At 46.6% G+C, this 18442-nt stretch overlaps 1 protein-coding gene across 6 annotated transcripts in view; it reads left to right on the forward strand.

Annotated features, from left to right (window-relative positions):
* The first annotated feature begins 1293 nt into the window (after positions 1 to 1293).
* The window catches only part of BCL11B (BCL11 transcription factor B), a 92842-nt gene continuing 75693 nt past the window's right edge, over positions 1294 to 18442 (forward strand). For 2 of the 6 annotated variants that reach the window (XM_061376402.1, XM_061376406.1), the window contains exons 1-2: positions 1294 to 1476; positions 14958 to 15326. In XM_061376402.1, coding sequence (XP_061232386.1) covers positions 1419 to 1476; positions 14958 to 15326 — 427 coding nt within the window. In that variant the 5' untranslated portion in view covers positions 1294 to 1418. Of the gene's footprint in view, positions 1477 to 3457; positions 4120 to 14957; positions 15327 to 18442 lie in introns of those variants that run through there. The other 4 variants (XM_061376403.1, XM_061376407.1, XM_061376404.1 and 1 more) reach the window with 3 other exon arrangements.

The following is an 18442-nucleotide window of genomic DNA, read 5'->3' on the forward strand; positions in this document are numbered from 1 at the left end:
GGGCACGGACGGCGGGGAGCGTGACCCAGCGCCGAGCCCGGACGGCGCAGAGCGGTCGCCGCAATGAGCAGCAGCGCAGCGGCGGCACCGGCGGGCAGCGCCCCACAGCCTCCAGCCCGCACCTGCCTCCCCCGACCCCGGCCACTGCCCCCCGCCCTGCCGAGCCCCCGCCGCGCCCGTGGAAGTTTGGCCGTGCGTGAGGATGCGGATCTGCTTCTTGTCCACCCGCTCTCCTCCGCTGCCGGCACTCCGCGCACCACGAAAGCGAAGCTGCACAAAGCCCGGAGCGGCTCCGAGCCCTGCATGGGCTCGACTTGGTGTGTGTGCGGTGCGTGGTGTGTGTGTGCGGGTGTGTGTGTGTGTGCGCGGGTGTGCGCGGTGTGTGCGAGTGGCGTTTCTTGTTCTCTCGCAGGGTACAGTGTTAAAAAGCCACCGCTAGTCGCCCCCAGTGCTCCTACTCTCTGGGTCTTTTTGTCTCTAGTGCAGATTAAACGTCACGTCCGCACTTGAACTTGAATTTTATCCCATTGTACAGAGGCAGCCCCAGCCATAGAGAGACAGAGCGCTCCCAGAGAACCAGGACTCCGCCATCTTCACATTGCAATATATAATAGTAATAGCCAGCACCAGCCCAGCTGCACTGGGGGCTTCCTTCCTTCCAGTCCCAGTGCCAGGCGAGGGGGGAAGAGTGCAAAGTGGTGCAGGAGCATTGGCAAGCCAAAAGCACCCCGGCAGAGCAGTGCCACTTGAACTGGGAAAGAGGAGACACAGTTTTGGCTACCCCTTTTAAAAAAAATTCTCTCTATATATCTACCCAGCAAGGGTCAATTTCTGAAAAACATTTTTTTGGCTTTTTTTTTTCTTTTTTTTTTTTTTTTTTTTTTTTTTTTTGGTGTGTGTGTGTGTGGGCAATCCCAATTCTAGTACTTTTTTTTTTTTCTGCTTTTCAGATTTTTGCTTTTTAAAATTTTTTCCTTCCTTTTTTACCCTCCTGGTGGAAAAGCGCACTTGCCAATTTGCCAAGCACTCTGGAAAGAGGAGAAAAGTGTCACTGGCGGTGCATATCCTCCTAAGTTCAAGAAGAGATCTGGAAGTCCAAGTGGCAGAAGCAGTGGAGAAAAGACAGTGTGTGAAAGAGAAAAAAAAAAAAAGAGCGAAAAAGACCTGATGATGATGATGATTTTTAATTGAGAGGGGATCCCATCCAGTGCACCACAGCAGCGACAAAAAGGAGGCGCTTTTTTTTTTCTTTTTTTCTTCTCTTTTTTCTTTTTTTTTTTTTTTTTTTTTAAGAAGAAGAAGAATTCGATAAAGAAGAATAAAGAGGGAAAAAAAAAAACAGAGGAGGATCGCCCCCCCACTACATCCCCCCAAACCAGTGCAGCTCTCCAGGCGATGCCAGTGTAAATGCCAGGGCAATGTCCCGTCGCAAGCAGGGAAACCCGCAGCACTTGTCACAAAGAGAGATTATCACACGTAAGTTTGAACTTGGAACCAGACCGAGCCGAAATCGAGCAGCAAAATTAGGGACGGGGAGGAAGCTGGAGGGGGGGGGGGGGGGAGGAAAGACTCCAGGAGAAACCAAAGCTGGTAAATGACTTCAGAGAGAGGGAGAGGAGAAGGGAATTAAAGAGGGGAGGGGGGTGTGTGGCTAGGGGGGATGGGCTGGGGGTGGAGGGGGGGAGAAGCCCGAAGTTTGCTGTGCGTTTTTGCAGCGGTGCGGAGGTGAGGCGGGCAGGCAGGCGGCGTGGAGCGGGGAAGGCGCTGCCGGCGGGGCGAGCGTCGCGCGGGGCTCCCCCGGGGAGCGGGAACAGGGGGCGGCGGGGCGAGGCGCGCTGTTCCGGGCTGGGCCGGGCCACCCCGCGGGGCTCTGCTGCTCGCCCCCGGCCCTGCTCCCCGTTCCCTGCTCCTGAGGTAGCGCGGAGCGGTGGGAAAAGTTGCTTCTGCGTGACAGGCGGGCCGGGGAGGGGGAGGCGGATCAAGGTGGGCAGCTAGGGGGGAAGCAGCGGAGAGGCCGGGGGGGGTACTTAACAGAAAGCACATGAAGGAGGTGGCCGGCCGGTGCAGCTCGGGCAGGCAACGGCGGGCGCCGAGCTCCCGTGTCGGGGCCGCGGGGCAGGTAGCTGGGCAGGCTGCGCCCTGCCCGCCCCAGGTGCATTGCCGGAGGGGGAGATAGCTCTCCCGCAAAGAGGGGAAGAAGCAGGATCAGCTCGGCTGGGGTTAGAGGCAGGACAAGGGCTGCAGAGCTGCCGGGGGCGGGCGGCAGCGTCTGTTGGTGGCGGGGGCCGCAGGGAGAGCCGAGGCGGAGGACGGGGCTGGGGGCCCGAAATGCGGGCCCGGCAGCGGCGCCGGCTCCAATGCCGGGGCAGGAGCGGAGGCTGTAGTTTGCCGAAGCTCCCATTGTGAAATGAAAACACACACATACCCGCCCCCCCCCCACGCCCCCCCCCCCAAAAAAAAATAGGGAAGGGAAAGATAGAGCGGGGGGAGGGAAGGAGACTCCCCCCTCCCCCCCTCCAGCATCCCCCCTCCTCCCCGTTCCCACCCTTAAAGCTCCGGGAGAGGGGCGAGCGCCTGCAGGCACAGTCGGAGGCAGGTCCCCGCGCTGGCACCCCGCTCCTCTGGTCCGCCGCTCCCGCAGAGCTTATGCCGCGGGGGAAGAGGAGAGGGTCTCCTGCCGGGGCGCGGGGCCCCCACGGCTCCCCGCTGCTCTCCAGCCACCGACGCACGGGGAGGGGGTGGGAGGTCAGGAGGTCCCCATTTCCCTCCTGTAGCATCGGACCTGTTTCGGGGAGGGGGAGGTAAAAAAATGCCTGGGGCAAATGCGAGGACTGGGGGCGGCAGAGGCCGGGATGGGGCCCCGCACCACGCCGGGAAGGCCGGCCGGACGCACACCCCCCACCCCACCAACCGAGTCCGCAAGTTGCTGCGGGGGGCGGCGGCGCGCACGGAGCCAGCCCGGGGCTGAGCCTGAGCCGCAGCGGATCCGAATATTTATGTTGAGATTTTAAAGAATTTAAATAAATAAATAAAATATTCCCCCGGCTTCTCTCCCCTCCCCTGAAAGCCAAGAATAGGAGCCATCTGCCAGGAGCATTTGGTGCTTGCGAGCTCTTCTCTTTCTTTGTTACCGGTGATAAATTTCCGTTTGTAAGATTTCCTTGGGAATCGATATATATATGTGTATACAATTTTTCCACCTCCTGTGGGATTTTTTCCTTTCCGGAGCGGAGGGTTGCGGGGGGACGGTTTGGGTCCCGAAATCACAATTTCTTTCGCTCTGTCATTCCTTTTTCTTCTTTTCTTCTTCTTTTTTTCTTTTTTTTGTTTTGTTTTGTGTGTGCCTTTATTTTTTAACCCATTCCTCCTCCTCCCCTCCTCCCCCGCCCCCCCCACCCCCTCCCAGCCCATCAGCTGGTGGAACATAAATGAAGATGCATCTGGTATTCAGCTCTTTCTGGGGTGTGTGTGTTTAATTCATTGTTATTTTGGAGCCAGATTTGCATCACCATAAAAGGTGGCTTTCCCCCCTCCTCAATTCCCTCCCCTTCGTTAATTGCATTTTTGTTTTTAACCATCCGGTTTGGAAATCGTGTTTCCTTTTTTGTTGGTGGCTTCTTAATTTCCCCCACTTTAAAATTTTTTTAATTATTTTTTAAGAAAAAAGCATCCACAACCCTCTAAATCCCCCTGTGCGATTTCTGCCACTTCTTTTCTGTCTCACTTGTGAGGAGATGTGGGGTGTTGAAAGGGGGTGCCTGGAAAATCTGGTTTGTTGCACACGTCTGAATTTGTTTAAAGGGGTGAACACTTATTTTCTCCCTGCTTTTGCTGCTGGTGAGGGTGGGGGTGGAGAAGAGAGCCAGGTAGGTTTGTACTTCCAATTTCATCTCCTTTTCTGATCGCTTTACTTGAAAGTAAATAATGAGGCAGGAGAGCATTAAAAGGTACCGAGGAGCTGCGTGTACAATGGGTTTAGCGGGGAGGCTGGGGAGGAATGGAGAGCAGAGCGGTACGCAGCTTTCCACCCTCCCCTCTTGCATTTATCTCTCTCTCCATCCTGAGGAAGCTGGCGGAGCAATCAGGCTGCATACTGAACAGTGGCAGAAAAAAATGAAGGTATCCAGGGGCGGCGGGGGCCGGGACGGGGGCACCGGGAAGAGTAGCATTGCAGCGCACAGGCGCTGAGCCTGGGCTGCGAGGGTAGGGGAGTTGCAATCTCCGCACTCCTCGGGAAAGTATCTGTCATTCCTGGGGAAAAGCAGCCAGGGAGACGGTCCTCCCTAAAGGGGAGTTTGGAAAGCAGAGGGCAAGGGAATGGGAAACATTACAACAAAATAAAGCCAACCCAAGACAAACCCCCAAAGCTGGGATGAATTGATACTGTTTTAAGAAATCTTGCCTTTATGTCATGCTTATCTTGGGCTTCCCCCCCCGCCCCCCAGCCTCCCTTTTTGGCATCTGTCAGGAGAGTTACATTTCAGGATGGATTGGAGGTCTGTGCCAGGCAAGGAAAGAGATTGGGAGAGAGATGGAGAGAGAGGGAGAAGGGTTTTCTGACACTGCTCAGCTGGAGTTTATTGGGTTTCATGCACTTGGTGTTCAGAGAAATGTTTAGATCCTGAGCGTAAGAGAAACAAACAAACACAGAAAGCAGGGAGGCTGCAGTGTAGCTGTGCTCCAGAGCTGAAGCGTCTCATTAGTGCAGTGGTCTTTAAGACTACCAGATGAAGTGGCCTGTTCATCCTCACCAGGCTTACTCAGGCAGCCTTGCAGTGGGTGCATGTGTAGGACCAAACATAGGGAAACACATGGAGACGAAAGAGTAGCTCTGGACCTTCCTTCAGTGGTGTTGGGCAGAACAAACTTTGTAGCCGAGCTCACTTAGATGGCTGGACAAAGCAAAAGGGGTGATGATGTAGAGAAGAGGAGGCTGAGCTGTGGAGCTGCTCCGTGCAAAGAAACGTTATTTTGGTTTGATTCAAATTGCTGATTTTCAAGCTTAAGATCTTTTTTTAACTTGAGAAATCTGTTTTCAAACTAGCCCTGCATTTTGCATTTGAAGGAAATGTGAAAGGCGAGAGCATGTGAAAAGCTCACTGGTAGCAGTTTTGCAGACGGTGGCAAAGCAAGAACATTTCTGTAGAGCAGCAGCAAAGATTGGGAGGGAAAGGCACAGTAAAATCATACAATTCCAGGTAAAGCACCAGGTTTCCCAAGGAGGCTTTTCAGTACCTGGTCAACAGGTTCTCTAAGAAGAGTAATAGTTTCCTTTATTGCTTTGTATTTGTATGCAGTCATTAAAAACAATAATAAAAACCCTATGATTTTTTTTTGCATGTCAAAGTTTTGTAAATTGCTTCAAGGAGCTTCTCTTAAAATGCACTTAGTTTTAGTGCAATTAATGCACTTTTCCTGCAGGAAAACCCCACACCAGTGTAATCAACTCTAATGCAAAGAAAATATAAGTGATGACTGGAGAATTGGTGAGGAAGTTATTATTTTGGAGATGGCTGACTTTTTCATAATATCCGCATAGTTGTGCACAGAGCAGCTTAGAATGCTTTTAGAAGACATTATATGTGTTGGCTTTAAATAGGACAGGAAAGAAAAAAAAGGGTTGTGTGCTGTTGACTTCTAGGTTACCTTTCATTTGACTATATTTGTATCGGGTTTACAGGATAGAAAAATAAAAAATGGCACATTTTCATAGTTCCTGGTCTTTTAAATTATTTTGTAAAAACTGGGGCAGGGTGACTGGACTGTGGATCTGGGTTGTTCCGTCCTTTTTGGTTGATGTGCTCAGTGGCTTAAATAGATGTACAGTGAGTGAGAAATAATTTGCATTTTTTTGCTGGTCGGCAGATGCAGAGCATATTTTGTCAGCCTTATTTAAATACCGAGAAATAAAAGTCTTTAGGATTTTGCAACCTGGCTGCCTTTAGTAGGAATGGTTGGAGCCCTTGTCTTGCACAAAATGCATTTCTCTGCAGAACAAAGGGTTGTGTTGTGGCGTATTTGATAATAATTATGACTTAAAGGAGCGTGTGCTCATACAAATTATTGATACCGGTTACCAAATTCAGTTGACACCTCTTCGGTGGCTCTTCCCAGGGCTGAGCTTGCTGCTACCAAATCCTTTCGCTTAAAGAACTCCTCGCACGAGATGTTCGCTTCTCTTCCACATTTCCTACCTGGATAGCTTTGCTCTCGGTGGTCTTTGTTGATGGAAAAATACTTTCCAAAATAAACTTTGCTGGCTTTTTCAGTTGCCTCGCAGTCTGCCTGGTGTCCCGGCTGCCAGTGGCGGGTGCTGGCGACTAGGGGGAGCTCCCGACCCGCCGACGGCCGCCGGCTCCGGGATGCTCTGCCCGGGAACCGGCCGCCGCGGCTGAGGCCGCCGGCGCTGCTGCAGAACGCTTCCCTCTAAAGTTGTAGTATTGATTTTCATGCGAAGATCTATAGAACGCTCGCTGAGAGGGGCTGCCAGCCAGACAAATCTATTTTTAGCTAAATCGCCGCTGATTAATTGACTAGGGCGGACAGGAGTTTTTTAATTAAAATTAGTTTTTAACAGCGTTTTTTATTGTCAACACGCAGTCTCTAAATTAACCATTTGTTGTTGTCAGATTGTGATTGGGGTAATGATACCTGTACATGAGCAAGTGTCTGTGTGCGTGTGTGTGAGGGAAAGCCCACGGAGGTCTGTTCGTTTACTCCAGTGGATGTAGAAACAGAGAGCGAGGAAGCTGGAGTTCTAGGAGAAGGTGTGTACAGGAATAAAGCAGACATACATGGACATAATTTGGCATTGTCAGAAAGCCACACATACCCCTGCCGAGGGGATCTGATATTAAATAGTTTACCGTACTTTGAGCCTCAGGTCCTTACAGCAAAAAATTCTGTAGCTCCTGCAAATGAAAACAAGCATTGTTTATTTATTTCTTTTTCCTAGAGAATTAAACACAAAATTGCATCTGTCATATAGAAGTTGCTGCTGAGCAGCTCCCGGGTTGCTCTGTGGTGTTTGTGCTGTTCTCTGCTGCAGCTGGCTTGTGCATCGTGGACGGACTTTCGTGGGACTCTTTCTTGCCTAAACGTACAATTCTGTGGCGTACATACGGGGAGCTTTGATCAGTGGAAGTTTATTTTACCCAACCTGACAAATTCAAGTTATGGCATTATTAACACGGCACAAGCATCTTATTTTTAGGGTACAATATGTGGATGGAGGTTATCTCTTGACAGGAAAGCAAATTTTATTGTAACCTGAAAGAGAAGTAAATTAGGTCAGACAAAAGATCAGGGCTGTCATCAGCTGTACAAAACCCCTTCACTCTTAGGTAGAGAGGGCCAGCAATTTATCTGATGATTTCTCTACTTCGTTTAATGTTTGAACTGAGCTAGTTGGAAGCATGTAGACTGCAGCCAGCTTGTTTGGCAGACGGGTAAGCTGAAAAGTAGTTCTCCGGGCTGCTGCTGCTGCTAGTGTTCCCCAGTGATGGGGAAAACCTTCCCTTCTCCCTTCCCAAAACCTCAGACATTGCTGACTGTGGCTTTCCTTCCATTCCACGACTGTTAACTTTTACCGAGAGAAGCAACAATTCCCCTGTCCTCCTCCCCGTTGCCTCTGCCCATCCAGCTCACACTCTGCCTCCCACCATCCCATTCCCCCAAGTCAAGGCCCGGTGGAAAAGTCTTCATGCAGAGACTTGCTACCCCAAAACGGCTTGCTGCCTCCTTGCTGGCGCATTTCCTTCTTTTTGTTGCAGTTTGGTTTCCCCAGGGTTGTGTTGCAGTTGTCAGTTGAATTTGGTCTCCCCTCGGCAGCCTCCAGAGAAAGCACACAGAGAAATAAATGGGGGCTGGGGGTTACCACCTGTTTTAAAGTTAGCTATGCCATAAAAGCACTTGATGAAGCATCCGTATTGGCTGTAGACAGATTTATATATATGTATCTTTTTAATGGGGGAGGGAAAAGGCATCAATAATTGCATGCATTGATAAGTGCATGATTCACTCAGCTTCACTTACTACGGCATCTTCCTCTTTCATGTTTATTTACTTTCTTAAAATGTATCTGGGCAGGCTGTGCACCGTTCCTCGGCACCCACAGTTACAGCCTCAGAGGCAGTTGTGCGTTCAGCTTCTGAACATCAGCTAAATTTGCTCACTGTCTGCCCTCCCTCTTGAAAAGCTGGTGCGTGCACCGTACTGTAGACCCTTCCCGGAGCTTTAAGTAGCAGCTTCTTTTTTTTTTTCCCCTTTTTTATTTTTTGAAAGGATATATAAAAATTTCCTAAAGCAGGCTATTTGAAAACAGATTAAAGCAGAGGGACACACTTCATGTGTTGCAGGCACGCGCCAGTAGAAGGGGGTTAGGAGAATATCATCATTTTACTAGCAAAAGTGACACCAGATCGGGGATTTGATTAATGGTGTAGCATTCACAGGGACTTAGTTCTGTGTTTTTGACATATGCAAGTCTTTTGTGTAGTTGCCTCAGTGTAAGAAATTCCGTTTTGTTTTGTTTTGTTTTGTTTTTTTCCTGGAGCAGCTGATAACTTGTGTGTGTGCTGAATATGCCCAAGGTACTTTCCAAAGACTAGGCACTAGACAGCGTAGTATAAAAAAGGAATCCAAAGTTAAGGGAGAGGAAAAAAGCACACTGGTTTACTTAACTTTTTTATGACCCCTTTTACTAAGCCACTGGAAGGAGCCATAAATTCACTGAATGTTATAATGAATATGCTTCAATGAAAGTAAAAAAAGGCTTAAGAAAATTGTATATAAGCAACAGTGTGCCGTACACAACTGAGAAATACAGCCTCTTTAGAGCAGGATATTTAAGAAAGGAACAGAGCTGTTGTGTATTTAATACATGTTCTAAACTAATTACTTAATTTTGATCATGCCTTTTAAATACCTTTTGATCATGCCTCGGGTAGAGAATCTGTGCTTCCAGTATCATTTTCTATGCCAGTAAAAAGCCTGCACCCAAATACTACTCCTTCTCTTTTTGTGGTACCAAGCGTTCCTTTTTCTCCTTGGTTGTCGTTTAGTTTTAAATAAAACAAATGTATTTACTGGGGAACAAAGAATGCTTTTATATCACATCATCACATCCCATTTTTATCTGCAGAGATTTACAGCTTCTGCAGTCTATAGAAGAGCCTATGCATTTTGCACTCTCAAAAGCAGTAAATATTTTTTATGAACGTATAGTTTACTTAAGGGGAGACACGCCACTCCCTTCTTGAACACTGTACATAGTTTCAGATGAAATAACATCTGACAAGTGCTGGAGGTTCACACTGATCCTCAGATATTCCTAGCTTTTGTTCTGTTTGGGTCCAGCATGGTCATTGTGTCGTTTTTCCTTCTTCTTTTCTGTAAACCCTGCTGTGTTGGTTGGCTCTTTGTGGAGGTGCTTGGGCTTGCTCCATCTCAGGTGTGTACCGAGGGTTAAACTGCTTTCTGAGAGATTCAGGCTACCCTGCAAAAGGCGTTTGATTAAAGGCATTGCAGCAAAGCCCTCTAACTCAAAGCTGTGCAGGGTGCAAAGGCATTGGAGTGAAGCAGGCTATTTCACCCACCCTCCTTGCACTGCTGGGTCCCCATCCCCTCTGTCCTGGTCCCCTCGCTGTCGGTTCCTAGTGGGGGCTGTGTTGTGCCCTGGGCTCCACCCTTCCTGCTGTGGGCCATGCTGAGCCACTGTCCGGTGTGCGGGACTGGCATGCGTGCTGCGGTGGTGGATGGGACCGGACGGCTTTGGCTCAGCAGCTGCAGAGGGGCCACGCGCGGCACGGCGGCGGTTTGCTGCTGTTGTCTCGGCCTTTGTGCACTTTACACATGCCTGAGACTCACTCGGAAAGTGAGGCAGAGCTGCAGCTCATAACCCCTGTTCCTGAGGCTTCCCCGTCATGTTCTTTTGGCCAACTCAGCCTCAGACTTCTATTTAGAGAAAAAAATAAATAATACCACAAACAATTGTTTTTTAATCCTCAGAAAAAATAAAAAGTTGATGGCAGATAAGCAGTGCCTAGAACTGCCGAGGGTGATGCTGAGCCAATATGTAGGCAGAGCTCAACTCTGCACCTTGCAGCTGCAGGGAGCTGCAGGAGGCTCTGGAAACAGGTTATTGATAAACTTTGATGGCGAGGAGCTGCACTGCCCGCTTTGAGCAGTGTTAGTCTTTGTGCAGTGAGGATCCTGACACTGATCACAGCGATAACCCAGCTAAACAGCGTGTGATGCGAGCTATTTCCGTTAAGCATGTTGATGTTAAAGTAAATGTGACATGTGGGTGTTGATTGAAGGGACATCATTTTCAGGCCTGCTTTGGCCCAACAACACCCTGAAGAGCAAGTCACTTCTTTGTGCTCACTCCCCAGCTAGGCTGAGCTCTTTCTGGATGTGCCTTCAAGATAGCAGTGACTGCGTGTGGAGAAGGGTGCGCTTGGCACACTGCGGCGCACTTGCAGGCAGCTTCCCATGCCTGGACAGCGTGAGCCATGTCCCCATAGTGGACTCTGGGCTGCCCCAGCTTGTCTCAGAGACACTTCTCCCCTCAGGTGGGCATGAGGGCAGGCAGTGACTATGGTGGGGTGCTGGGGCAGACAGGGTACCCAGCAGCACCTCTGCAGTGAAAGCACTGGCAGCGCTCCCTTTAACCACCCCATTACCGATTTGTGCAGAAGCCGGCAACAGAGAGGAGGTTTCACACGCAACGCTTTGGCCTAGCACCAAGCTATTCCCTCTACCCCCTTTTTCTGCCCCGTTCTGATACTGTGGGATGAGAAAAATAAGGAAGATAATAGATTGGCAACTTTTTGATCCCTTCTTACTTTGGTTCTGCAGTGCAATAAAAAATCAAGGAAATAAATTGCTGCTGCTTGGATCCAGCCTCACCCAAACCCTGTGAACAAGCATCCATGGTCCCATCCTCTGAGGACTTGTAAACGATTTTTAGTAACACAGTGTTTTTCACTATTAGTGGGTAGGAGTTTGAGACATGCGACAGACAGAAAGTAGTTAGCATGTGCATTTGCTTTAATACTGGGCATGAGATTATTGTTTGCATGGGGCACATATGTTCTAATGATGTCACCATGCTGAAGTAGGAGCACTGGTGGTTTTGTGACAGTGCCTTTATGGAATTAAGGAGTTTGTCCACTGTATCCTGGTGTGGTAGGCAGCCAGAGAGCCTGGAAATGCTGCTTAGAGTCCAGGCAACAAGTGTAATGCTTTTAGAAGCAAATGATTCAGATCATCCGGTTGCATTAATTTTATGAAACCATCGGGTAACAACAGTGTCGCTCATGCCCCCATAGATCGCCCATCCCTGACTCGCTGTTCTGCCTGGGCAGGCAATGCCACAGCAGTCCTTCTTGGAGAAATCTCTGGGTGCAGGGAAAATGCCGGGCACACCTTAACACACCTGGAAGAACCAGAGCACGAGTCCTGGCTGGAAATAGCTCATTTGCATTTTTTTCCTTTTCCCACGTAAGGGAGATGAGATGTTTTCCATCCTTCTTTTTTTTGTGTGGCTTGATTTCTCCTTCTTAAAAATAATACAAATTAATTTTAAATAAATACTCATGAGGAAACACCCTCCTCCCCCCAAACCCAGCTACCAACAAATAACAATAAAACCACAGAGTTAAATTCAAATAATGTGAAGCGACTCATTTGAAACCCACAGACACAAGTGGAGTCAGAATTTCAGATTGAGACTGGCCTAAATTGCCCCATTGGTATTAAAGGACTCCTTAAACAGCCTAAGATCTTGGCTGTTGTATTAACCAGGCATGACCCTATGCGTTATGGGCTGCACTTGCAGGCTTTTTTCTCTTTTCCTTTGTGGGTTTTAAATCTCTCCTGTAATGTTACTTGCATGCAGGTTTTTAATGGCTTGAGTTGTCAATAGGAAGGGTTTTTTTTTTTTTTAATTCTGAGTAAAAAAAAAATAATGCAAATTGACATGGATAAAATGCATTTGAAGACCTATTCAGCATTTTGTTTTTCATTCTTTTATGCCTGCTTTCCATGTCCTGAATAAGGGGATATAATACAGCTTCTGCATTCTTGGGTATATGGCTGGTCTCATGCTTGGTGATTTATTAAGCTCAAATCAGAAATAGAGTTGATAGCAAAAAGTCTTTTGATATTTTGAAACCCAATTGCTACTGATCATGCGGGCCCAGCGTACCAAGAAAACAAAAAGCTGATTTTTAGTAATGTGACGACTGACAAAATATGAAGGAAAACCAGATGTTATTTAAAAAAAGTGCCACTGCAGAGTCCTTGGAAAGAGAGTGAGCAAGTGGAAGCAAATAGGCATATGTGGATTTAAATAATATTCACATGAAGTGTAGAATGGAAAAGAAAGAATTTGTAACACTAGCTGGTCAAACCTCCTTCATGTTTCCACAGGCGCCTGGTCAGGACCCTTACCAAGTGCAGCACTTTTGCTACGTTTTTGGAAGAGCACAATTTAAATAGCAGGCAGAAAAATATAATAAACCTCACATAAAAAAGATAAAGAAGTTGAAATCCGTGCTTTTCTTTTTATTTGGTACATATATATATGCCAAAATTCAGCCTTTGTAATTTAAGAGATGCACTTCAATCTGAAGGCTCTACAGGAATGTTAGGTGAAACTGGTAACAAGCATTTCCCCCCCGATACCCTTTTTCCTTACAATCCTTGGTTTAGTTCCTGTTTTCATGTTGTCTTTTCCAGTTCTTTGTCCCATCTCCTGCGTGTGTATCTGCATGCCTGTGCGTGCCTCTATGGGTTTTTATTTAATATTTTGACACACTGCTCCCCCTTAATAGGAATTTTTCCTACAAATAGCACGCACATTTCTAAAGGACCCTTTTCATAGTCCTTTTCTTTTGGCTCTAAAATGATGTATATGTAATTGGTAATTAAAGGTGCAAGCTCTCTTCAATATAAACAATATTGCTCAATGTTAGATCATTAAAGGGAACCACAGCACTAAATAATTACCTTTTGCATCGTGAGACACTGTTCGCAGGCATCCGCTCCCTTTCCTGCAGTCCCCGTTCAGCGCAGGGTTATGGTTACATTTTCACTAAGGCAAGGAGGCATCTTTTCATGACATAAATTGGTGAATTAATTACGTAGAATTGTCTTCAAACTCCTTTTAAACTTAGATTAAGGGAAAAAGGTAATTAATGGTTTTCAGAATGAGTGTTGTGCTGTGTATTTGGTAAGCTTGGTGTGAGTTAGAAAAACAAAGCCTTCCCATGTCCATCATCTGCTCTAACAGGATGATCTGTGCTTGGGCGCTTCTCTGGGGTCCCTGTTCTTTTCTGCTGTCACTGGTGCTGCTGCTGCTCTCTGCTTTGCTGTTGATGAGCTGATACAACTTGCAATACAGCTGGTAGATATACTGATCAATTATTTATTCTGGAAGGCGAAAATGGGGGCAATTCTTTTTCTAAACGGCCTTTTTCAAGGCTCAACCATTTTTGTTTCCAGGTAATACATTTCACCTTCTACCTCTTGTCCCTTTTCTATGTTTTTTTTTGGGTTTTTTTTGTTTGTTTTTTTTTTGTTTGTTTGTTTGTTTTTCACTTTGCTCAAGAGTAGGACAAAACTCCTTTTGTTTTTGGCCAGGAGGAGAACCCAGATCTGGATTATAACATCTATTTATCTCAGTCTTCTTCTTTGAGATATTTGTGTGATTTATTTTCCCAAGGAAATCCATAAGCAAACTGCTCAGGCTAATGGAGAACATTTTTCCTTTAATCCTGATTCGATTAGAGGTCTCACTCACTGATTTACATACTGTTAGTTCCTGTTTTGTTCAGCCCAAATCCTATAGTCATTGCAGAGGCAAAACAGCCTTAGGCAAAAGTCAGTGGAAATTTTGCCTGAGCGAAGACCAAGGTTTGTATGATTTGGCAGTTACACAGCAGAACAAGAAAAAACAAACCAAAAAACGCATTTTGCCCCAGAAAGGAATTCTGATCCATAATTATTTTATAATGTAACAATTATCTTCTAAATACCTATTAAAAACACACTGTGTTTTATTAATTGTGAAATGAGAAGCTGCTTATTTCTTAGAAACTGATGTAGGTCACTCAGAAATGCTTTTCCAGTCTTTGGGGGTAAATGCTATGAAATCCATGAGGTCCATGGGCAAAATTTAAACAAAAAGCTTTTATTAATCTGTATAGCAACTGCGGGGTTATTGGACATCAGGAAAATTGAGTGGAAGGTTTCAGTCTCAGCCAATGTTCCAGTATGTTAAAGAAGTGCCTCATTCTCTTTCCCACTGTAGACACTTCTGAAACCCCTTAACTTCTCATGAGACCGTATCCTGCTTACCTTACTCTTGTGAATAGTTTGCTGTAATTCTTGCTAATTGGTGGTCATTTAACTGTGCAGGTGTCTCTGCAATGGGGCATAGTGATACTAATTTTGCATGCCACAGGGAGCCTGATCCTGCTCATGAGCTTTCCTCCTCTCTGAAATAAGAGGAAAAGTTCGGGTGCGTAAGCTTTGTTGGATGGGGCCTTGGCCAGATGGCTGGGAGACATGGTGGGAATGAGAAGGTGGGATAAAAAGAGAGGTACTATTTCAGAAAGTGACTTGGGGCTCGAACGTTTGCAAAATGGCTCTTTGCTGATATCCTTGCAGCGCTGGCAGCAGTGAGAAGGAGCTGTCAGGAAAGCTATGCCAGGTCAGCTTTTCCATTTTGTTTCAGGCAGGCTTGGTTGCAAAATATATTGAAATCATTCTGGGAGAGCAGAAAAGCTGAAAAATAAGAGAAAGATCTAATCAAAAGTGGCTTTTTGGGGCAGGGGGAGGAAGGCTGGGCCTCTTGTGATGCATCCGTCAGAGTCTGTGAACATTCAAAGCAATCTCTTTCTCTTCTCCCCTCACCCCTCTCCTCCCTCTTTCTCCTTGTCCATGTAAAGCAGAGGCTGACCATGTGGAACCGGCACTCGCCGACGAGGATGAGAGCCTGGCAATAGCGGAGCCGGGTGGCATCAGCATCGCTGCAGGCGGGACAGACCCCGACTTATTAACCTGTGGACAGTGTCAGATGAACTTCCCGCTGGGAGACATCTTGGTTTTTATAGAGCACAAGAGAAAACAGTGCAATGGCACTGGTGGTGCCTGCTATGAAAAGAGCATGGATAAGAGCAGCCCTCCCCCCTCCTCACGTGCCGAGCTCAGGAAAGTATCAGAGCCAGTGGAAATCGGGATCCAAGTCACACCCGATGAAGAAGACCGTCTTCTCACGCCTACAAAAGGAATTTGCCCCAAGCAGGAGAACATTGCAGGTACAGCATGTTTTACACTCAATCAACTGCCTAGGTAATCTTTTAACGAGAGCCCTCTAGAAAGTACTGTGAAACAGAGGCTTCAGTAACAGGTCTTTGTAAGAGCCATTGTCCTGGAGGATCTCCGTGGCTGCGCAGGACTCAGGGGGGCTGTCCACCATATTTAATTATAGCTATCTGCCAGCTCCCAGAGAGAGGGTCCTCTCAATCCCCTGGGAGAACCAAGGGGCAGTCTGTACATGTAGGAAAAAGCAGAAAGTTGGGGTCAGAAATCACTTCAGGAGTGTCCTTAAGCAAGTAACAGTGGTGGAGGGATAGGGGGCCTTGGTGAGATGCTCAGTTCAGTCCAGATCAGGTTCTCTTTGTCACATTCAGTCCCACTGGGAAGGATCAAATCCTGGCCCTACTGAAGTCAGTGGAAAAATCCTCTTCCTACTGACCGCAGTGGGAAGAAGATTTAGTTGCAAAGGCTAAAGCAGGGGTTCATTAAGTCCTTGCTTGCTTCTTTCAGTGAGGTAGGCATCAGCTTCCTGGTCTGCGTTGCTGCCTGTGTCTGCTGTCCTGGGTCTCTTCAGAGAGCTGGAGTTGGCCGGGCAGCACCCCCATTCACATGCACACCCAAATGGGGCTTTTGAATGAGGAGACAAGAGCACAGGCTGGCTCTGGTGATCAAATTGTGGGCATTTCTAAAACTCTTGTATGTGGTGCAGTTAAGACTCAGAGGGCCTCCCTGGGTCAGAGGTGGGCAGGTGTGTGATGGTACCCACCTGGGTGAGCTGATGCATAGTGGTTCAGCAGAGCACCCAGCGTGGGGCTTCTTTTGGTATGCAGGGCGTTTCTCCCCTTTGCAGTGGTGTGTTCCTCTACAGCAGTGAAAGGAAGGCTCTGTTCCCTGCTACTGAGTGGGAGCTCTATATTACACAGGAGGATCTTCCCTCAGAAGGGCCTTTTTTGTTCAAATTTACTGTGTCCCATACAGAATACCTGTGGCAATTTGTCTTTGCTACTGCTGTCCCAACCAAATTTTCTAGGAATTGTCCTATGGGATTATATTTGACAGTCCAGGATCCTGCCTGTAGTAGAGATGCTCCCATGAGGGGATCCCCAGAAGACTTGTGAGAGGCTCCTATCTTTACAATTGAAGCTTTAGAGATTCCTGCTTTTAGCATTGGAGATCTCAGAGTCAGTCCCACCATCTCTGATGGGCTTGGCCATCATATGAGTAAGGAACTGCTGAACTCGACATGATCTGCCTCTTAACGAGAGGCCACATGCCACCCATTTACTACCTTGTTGTCTTCTAGGAATATTTTTTGGGTGCAACCATCATCTTGGCTTGGGGTAGCTCTTAGCTTTGAGGGCATTAGCTTTGCCAGCTTGTGCTGTAGTGTTGTAAGCAAGTTTACTGTTGCTTACATCCTTGACCCCATCCTTTCCTCATCCTTTTTCAGCTTTCCCCACCCTTTTTCAGCTTTCCCCACCCTTTTTCAGCTTTCCTCATCCTTTTGCAGTTGTGAATGCATTTCTTGGCAGAGATGACTACCTCGTGGTGTAGCAGCTTTTAAGGCTAGATTTGATTCCCATTTGGTGGGAACAGAAGACAAGTACTCAAGACCTCCTTCAGTCTGCTGAAGGCCTCCTGAATGGTGCTGAGCACTTTCAATAGCTGTTGTGCAAGCTGATGGTGCTCAGCCCCTTCCAGAGGGTGCCCAGTGCTTAGTAAGGGTGGTCCAGGAGACCTATGTTGTCATTCAGCCCAGATTTCATCTTTTCCTAATCTGTGCCCAAGTTTAGTCTGTAGTAAAATACGTCATGTTATACACAGCACAGAGCATGCTGTCCCATCCCAGCTTCTGGGGGTCAGCATGAATATCACTGTCTCTTTTGCCATGCAGAAAATCTGCTGGGGGAGGGTTGAAGGGGATGTTCACCTGTGGAAAAGGCATAAAAAATATATATATTTAAAAGCCAATCTGGAGCACCTAATCTCTTTCAGACTAAACTGAGTAGCGAATGAAAATATGTAGGAGATATTTTGAATTGAGAAAAATAAAAGGGTTTATTATTTGGCTGGCATTTTCTCAGCAGTGCATGGAGATAGGGACATCCACTAAACAGTGCAGTAATAATGCTTTCTCAATTAGGAGCCCAGCTCCAAGATAAAAAGGTGCAGTGTCCTTCCATATTTTTTTTAATGGCAGCGGATAGTTTTCAATAGTAGGATAAAAGCCTCACATTACAGCCGTGGAGGGTAGCCATGAAAAAACCCACAGAAGTCATTCACTGGAAAGGCTTTAGTGGGATATACCAAACCCCTTATTTATATTTCAATAGAAAGGCTTTCTGCATTAGCCAAGAAAATCAGAATCTGCATTTAACATTAAAGGTATTTCCCAGTGAGCGGCTGTAGAGCATTGTTGTTAGATTTGTTAAAAAAAGAGACTAAATACGATTTCATAAAAGGGAAACTTAATCTCTAAGGCAGCTTTCTCCCACCCCACCACCCCCTCCCTTTATTTTTTTTTTTTGTAATAATGCAACAGCCTACAGTATTTTTACTTTATATGTGACGAAAGATATTCTTAGCCTTTCTGTACTGCGACAGGAAGAATGAATTTCTTTATTCCACCAAGAAATATGTAAAATAATCCCTTAGAAGTATGGGGAGATATGTTTGTTCAAAGCATTTAAAATGTTATTTTAATCAAAGGCACAAAACACTCTACATGCTGTGTCAGCTAAAGGAGACCATTACATTTTAACAGCAAATCGTGCTCTTTTTCTCCCCTCCTAGCCAGCCCCCCCACTTTAAAACTAACTTTTTTTTTATTAAATAAAAAGGAGAAAAAGATTAAAGAATAAAAAAAACACTTCAGTGGCTCAAATATATAAAGTAATTTAATATGGTGGAAGCATTAATTATTTTAGCTTAATTGAATTCTGAGGACTGCAGTAGTTGCATTTTTGTAGACAAGCTCTGTTTATTATTTCTTTGTGTAGATTAACAGTAAAGGAAACATAGATAACTTTCAGTTATTTATTGTAAAATAAATGTGTCAATTCATGTGTAAAGCAAGCTGTTCAAAGATAATTGAGTCTTTATATTTGAAGAGGGA

Source organism: Neopsephotus bourkii, unplaced genomic scaffold (genome assembly GCF_033783945.1).
Source record: "Neopsephotus bourkii isolate Nb327-2 ecotype Australia unplaced genomic scaffold, CSIRO-AGI_Nbou_v1 NB_1707, whole genome shotgun sequence".
NCBI classification, from domain to species: Eukaryota; Metazoa; Chordata; class Aves; order Psittaciformes; family Psittacidae; genus Neopsephotus; species Neopsephotus bourkii.